General features: G+C 43.8%; 1 protein-coding gene across 1 annotated transcript in view; it reads left to right on the top strand.

Moving 5' to 3' along the window:
- Positions 1-234: 234 nt before the first annotated feature.
- LOC115131720 (ERC protein 2-like) overlaps positions 235-7,039 on the top strand; it is a 161,631-nt gene continuing 154,826 nt past the window's right edge. The window contains 1 exon segment of the mRNA XM_065003147.1: positions 235-932. Coding sequence (XP_064859219.1) covers positions 255-932 — 678 coding nt within the window. The 5' untranslated portion in view covers positions 235-254.

The raw sequence follows: 7,039 nt of genomic DNA, 5'->3' as shown, positions 1-7,039 counted from the left end.
GTATATGCTTTTGAAGTTATTTTATTTTATCTAACACAAAATATGCAGCAGATTTCTTGTCATTATGATGACAAATTCTACTCCCATTTCCACAGATATGTTGACGTTGAGGCCCTCCACCCACACAGGCATGCAGTGAGCCACCTGTGTGTCTCGCAGAGAGAGAGTACACTGTGATCGTTGCAGCGCGCCCCTGGTAAGGACCCTGTGGCGTGCGTCCGGCCAGCCCAGGCCACACCTCCCTCACCCAGGACATGTACGGCAGTGCCCGAGCAGTAGGCCACATCGAGAGCAGCCCTGCACGGTCCCCACGACTGCCTAGGTCCCCCAGGCTGGGTCACCGGAGGGCCAGTAGTGGGGGTGGGAGCAGTGGAGGGGGTAAGACGCTCTCCATGGAGAACATCCAGTCGCTGAACGCTGCCTACGCCACATCCGGGCCCATGTATCTGAGCGACCATGAGGGAGTGGGCTCCACCGCCACCTACCCCAAGGGCACCATGACGCTGGGGCGTGCCTCCAACCGGGCCATGTACGGGGGGCGTGTCACGGCCATGGGCAGCAGCCCCAACATTGCCACGGTGGGGCTGGGCCACCACACTGACCTGCTGTCCTACAGCGACCTAGGCTCCCTGTCCATGCTGCAGCACCACCACCACCACCAGGGGGTGCCGTCTGCCCTGCTGCGGCAGGCGGTACGGGGTGGTGGGGGGGAGTTGCTGGAGATGCAGGCCACACTCCGGGACATGCAGCGGGAGAATGACCTGCTGAGGAGAGAGCTGGACCTGAAGGACAGCAAGCTGGGCTCGTCCACCAACAGCATCAAGAGCTTCTGGAGCCCCGAGCTGAAGAAGGAGAGGATGATACGTAAGGAGGAGGCGGCGCGCACCTCCGTCCTCAAGGAGCAGATGAGGGTGACTCACGAGGAGAACCAGGTTAGAACACGACATGCCTTCTCCCCTCCTCTCCCCTATGCTACTTCTTGGTAGTATACACTTGGTGGTGTGTAGTTGGAAGTGCACACTTGATAGTGTGTACTAGGATTAGTGTGCACTTCTACAACTCAATCTCCCTTTGCATCTCACTCCGACATCTGTCCCCTCTCTCTATGTTTTTTTTCTGGATCTCTCTACCTTCTTGTCACAGTTTCTCACTGTTCTCGCTCCTGTCTCGTCACTCTAACTATTCTCTTTTTGTCCCAAGATATTCTCTGTCTCTACTCCCTGATGTCCAATAATTATCACACCGTCATGTTTATTTAATACATGTGGAAACCTTTTTGGAAAGAGGTGTTGGTGGTCATAAATGTTTCATAACCCACTCATCCCCCCTTTAGAGGAGTCCTCAGAATGAATGGGAGGGATGGAGGTGGGGAGGGAGGTGGATACGCATGCAGTAAGAAGCTTCTAAAATAATCTATCTAGATTTTACAGTATCTTACTGTGGTAAAATCATAATTAAGTACAACTTCGCAACTCTACGTTTCAGTGCAGCGCACCACACACTGTACAGTATATCAAATATTGCACTTTGTTAAAGCATCCTGGTTCGTCCTGGTTTGTTTTTCTGGAGGCTTTATCCAAATTGTACTCAAGAGATTGTGCCCAAGTGATTGTTAGGCTGCAGTACGGCCACAGCTGATTTTAGGGATTTGGCCACAGCAGTGGTGGCTGGTGGGTGGAGATATAGGAGGACTGGCTCATAATAATGGCTAGAATGTAGTGAATGGAATGGTATCCATGTGAATGGAATGGTTTCCATGTGTTTGTGGTGTTTGATATCTTTCCATTCATTCCATTTCAGTCATTACAATGAGACATTCTTATACAGTCCGCACACCAGCCACCACTGAGCCACGGATGGATGATGTAAGGGCTATGTCCACAGCCAAATGTGATTTGATTGGTCTCTGTACCTTCCCCTGTGTCTCTGTATGTTGATTGTGACACTATCGAGTTCCAAACTGCCTCTGGAAGCAATGACAGCACAATAACCGTTTGTCGGGGCCTTCATGAAATGGATTTCCATGGCTGAGTAGCTGCACACAAGCCTAAGATCACCATGCACAATTCCAAGCGTCGGCTGGCAGTTCGCAGCCATTGGATTCTGGAGCAGTGGAAACGGATTCTCTGGAGTGATGAATCACGCTTCACCATCTGGCAGTCCGACAGACAATTCTGTGTTTGGCGGATGCCAGGAGAACACTACCTGCCCCAATGCATAGTGCCAACTGTAAAGCTTGGTGGAGGAGGAATAATGGTCTGTGGCTGTTTTTCATGGTTCAGGCTCCTTAGTTCCAGTGAAGGGAAATCTTAATGCTACAGCATACAATTACGTTCTAGACAATTCTGTGCTTCCAACTTTGTGGCAACAGTTTGGGGAAGGCCCTTTCCTGTTTCAGCATGCACAAAGCGAGGTCCATACTGAAATGTTTTTTTGAGACCGGTGTGGAATAACTTGGCTGGCCTGCACAGAGCCCAAACCTCAATTCTATTGAACACCTTTGGGATGAATTGGAACGCCGACTGTGAGCCAGGCCTAATCGCCCAACATCAGAGCCTGACCTCAGTAATGCTCTTGTGGCTCAATGGAAGCAAGTACCCACAGCAATGTTCCAACATCTAGAGGAAAGCCTTTCCAGAAGAGTGGATGCTGTTATAGCAACAAACGCGTGACCAACTCCATATTAATATTCGACTTTTGGCCATGTAGTGTATATCTAACATCAAGGATGTCTTGTTTTTATACAGTGCATTGAGGGTGTGTGTGGTGACTTTGTCATTATCACATGAGAAGTAAAGTATATGAGTATACATAAGGGGATAAGACATGTATGATGTATAGATTTAGCTCATACAAGAGGCAGAGCCTACACACAGTGTATGAATTATAGATTTTGTGACATCTACAATGTGTGTGTGTGTGTGTGTAGGTGGAGTAAATCCTCTAAATTTTTGTCTTCTCTGACACAGTGTTGCTCTTATTGCTGTGGATGATATCTCCCTCCCTGGAGACAGAGTTAGCCTACATTAATGAATTGCGTTTGGCTAATAAAAAGCAGCTGTGTCTTGCCAATGTAATTGCTCACTTGTATCTTGATTAACAGGGTTACGGTTGGGGCATTGTAAGGCAAACACATACTCACACACAGAACCCCCCCCTCCAGTCCAGTCCGATGGTTCTGGAGGGTGGAAGAATTCCTCGCCCAATAGACTTGTTGAGCTGCTGACTGAAGAGAGTAAATTACATCCAGTCTGCTTTTAGCCCAGTCCGTCTATTCTAGCAGCCCACTATTAGCCAAAGTAAATATTATACATTATTTATATACTGAAAATACAGTGTGTTCTTTCTTACATCATCGTTGTCAGAGTCGATCTAAAAGATAGCGTCGGAGTCAGGCGCAGGACACAGATAAGAGTAACAATCACTGATTTACTCAATCCAAAACGTAACAAAATCCCGTTCCAAACAAGACAAAACAGGACTCAAACTACAACACACCGGAATACACGAAAGACAATCACGCACAAAACAGAAAGGGAAACCAGAGGGTTAAATAAGGAACATAATCATGAGATGGGAACCAGGTGTGTAAACAGACAAAACAAAAGGAAAAATGAAACATGGATCGTTGGCAGCTAGAAAGCCGGTGACGTCGCCCTGTAACGGATTTCCTCCTCTTCGTCTGAGGAGGAGTAAGGATCGGACCAAAGCGCAGCGTGGTAAGTGTTTGTGATGATTTTAATTAAAGAAAGCACTGAACACTGAATCAAACCAATAAACGATGACGTGAATTTACAAAACAGTACCGTGTGGCCCAAACACTCACACGGAAACAAACACCCACAAACCAAAAGTGAAACCCAGGCTACCTAAGTATGATTCTCAATCAGAGACAACTAACGACACCTGCCTCTGATTGAGAACCATACTAGGCCCAACACAAAAACCAACATAGAAAAACAAACACAGACTGCCCACCCCAACTCACGCCCTGACCATCCTAAAACAAATAATAAAATAACAGAACTATGGTCAGAACGTGACACGACCGCCGAACGCGCCCGAACAAGGAGAGGGAACAACTTCGGTGGAAGTCGTGAGTTGTAGCGGAGAAAACTCACTCATATGACTCAACGCACGATTCAAGCACACTCAAACGACTCACAATTAGCCTAGATCTGTTTCATTGAAATGCTAGTTTTCTACTAATGGTACCTTATCATCAAATCATGCAGCACCCTGTGGGTCTTAGCTGAGCTGAAGGTAATGATTACTGTAGATGCTATGGCCACAGCATTTTGAACATTCACCATTTTGATCATTATTTAGCATCAGCTCAGGGTCATTATTTAACATCAGCTCAGGGTCATTATTTAACATCAGCTCAGGGTCATTATTTAACATCAGCTCAGGGTCATTATTTAACATCAGCTCAGGGTCATTATTTAACATCAGCTCAGGGTCATTATTTAACATCAGCTCAGGGTCATTATTTAACATCAGCTCAGGGTCATTATTTAACATCAGCTCAGGGTCATTATTTAACATCAGCTCGGGGTCATTATTTAACATCAGCTCGGGGTCATTATTTAACATCAGCTCGGGGTCATTATTTAACATCAGCTCGGGGTCATTATTTAACATCAGCTCGGGGTCATTATTTAACATCAGCTCGGGGTCATTATTTAACATCAGCTCGGGGTCATTATTTAACATCAGCCCGGGGTCATTATTTAACATCAGCCCGGGGTCATTATTTAACATCAGCTCGGGGTCATTATTTAACATCAGCTCGGGGTCATTATTTAACATCAGCTCGGGGTCATTATTTAACATCAGCTCGGGGTCATTATTTAACATCAGCTCGGGGTCATTATTTAACATCAGCTCGGGGTCATTATTTAACATCAGCTCAGGGTCATTATTTAACATCAGCTCAGGGTCATTATTTAACATCAGCTCAGGGTCATTATTTAACATCAGCTCAGGGTCATTATTTAACATCAGCTCAGGGTCATTATTTAACATCAGCTCAGGGTCATTATTTAACATCAGCTCAGGGTCATTATTTAACATCAGCTCAGGGTCATTATTTAACATCAGCTCAGGGTCATTATTTAACATCAGCTCAGGGTCATTATTTAGCATCAGCTCAGGGTCATTATTTAACATCAGCTCAGGGTCATTATTTAACATCAGCTCAGGGTCATTATTTAACATCAGCTCAGGGTCATTATTTAACATCAGCTCAGGGTCATTATTTAACATCAGCTCAGGGTCATTATTTAACATCAGGGTCATTATTTAACATCAGCTCAGGGTCATTATTTAACATCAGCTCAGGGTCATTATTTAACATCAGCTCAGGGTCATTATTTAACATCAGCTCAGGGTCATTATTTAACATCAGCTCAGGGTCATTATTTAACATCAGGGTCATTATTTAGCATCAGCTCAGGGTCATTATTTAACATCAGCTCAGGGTCATTATTTAACATCAGCTCAGGGTCATTATTTAACATCAGCTCAGGGTCATTATTTAACATCAGCTCAGGGTCATTATTTAACATCAGCTCAGGGTCATTATTTAACATCAGCTCATGGTCATTATTTAACATCAGCTCAGGGTCATTATTTAACATCAGCTCGGGGTCATTATTTAGCATCAGCTCGGGGTCATTATTTAGCATCAGCTCGGGGTCATTATTTAACATCAGCTCGGGGTCATTATTTAACATCAGCTCGGGGTCATTATTTAACATCAGCTCGGGGTCATTATTTAACATCAGCTCGGGGTCATTATTTAACATCAGCTCAGGGTCATTATTTAACATCAGCTCGGGGTCATTATTTAACATCAGCTCATTATTTAACATTCATCATTATTTAACATCAGCTCAGGGTCATTATTTAACATCAGCTCAGGGTCATTATTTAACATCAGCTCAGGGTCATTATTTAACATCAGCTCAGGGTCATTATTTAACATCAGCTCAGGGTCATTATTTAACATCAGCTCAGGGTCATTATTTAACATCAGCTCAGGTCATTATTTAACATCAGGGTCATTATTTAACATCAGCTCAGGGTCATTATTTAACATCAGCTCAGGGTCATTATTTAACATCAGCTCAGGGTCATTATTTAACATCAGCATCAGCTTTAACATCAGCTCAGGGTCATTATTTAACATCAGCTCGGGGTCATTATTTAACATCAGCTCATCAGTCATTATTTAACATCAGCTCAGGGTCATTATTTAACATCAGCTCAGGGTCATTATTTAACATCAGCTCAGGGTCATTATTTAACATCAGCTCAGGGTCATTATTTAACATCAGCTCAGGGTCATTATTTAACATCAGCTCAGGGTCATTATTTAACATCAGCTCAGGGTCATTATTTAACATCAGCTCAGGGTCATTATTTAACATCAGCTCAGGGTCATTATTTAACATCAGCTCAGGGTCATTATTTAACATCAGCTCAGGGTCATTATTTAACATCAGCTCAGGGTCATTATTTAACATCAGCTCAGGGTCATTATTTAACATCAGCTCAGGGTCATTATTTAACATCAGGGTCATTATTTAGCATCAGCTCAGGGTCATTATTTAACATCAGCTCAGGGTCATTATTTAACATCAGCTCAGGGTCATTATTTAACATCAGGGTCATTATTTAACATCAGGGTCATTATTTAACATCAGCTCAGGGTCATTATTTAACATCAGCTCAGGGTCATTATTTAACATCAGCTCAGGGTCATTATTTAACATCAGCTCAGGGTCATTATTTAACATCAGCTCAGGGTCATTATTTAGCATCAGCTCAGGGTCATTATTTAACATCAGCTCAGGGTCATTATTTAACATCAGCTCAGGGTCATTATTTAACATCAGCTCAGGGTCATTATTTAACATCAGGGTCATTATTTAACATCAGGGTCATTATTTAACATCAGGGTCATTATTTAACATCAGGGTCATTATTTAGCATCAGCTCAGGGTCATTATTTAACATCAGCTCAGGGTCATTA

This window comes from Oncorhynchus nerka, linkage group LG2 (genome assembly GCF_034236695.1).
Source record: "Oncorhynchus nerka isolate Pitt River linkage group LG2, Oner_Uvic_2.0, whole genome shotgun sequence".
NCBI classification, from domain to species: Eukaryota; Metazoa; Chordata; class Actinopteri; order Salmoniformes; family Salmonidae; genus Oncorhynchus; species Oncorhynchus nerka.
This window is presented reverse-complemented; position numbering and strand designations above follow the sequence as displayed.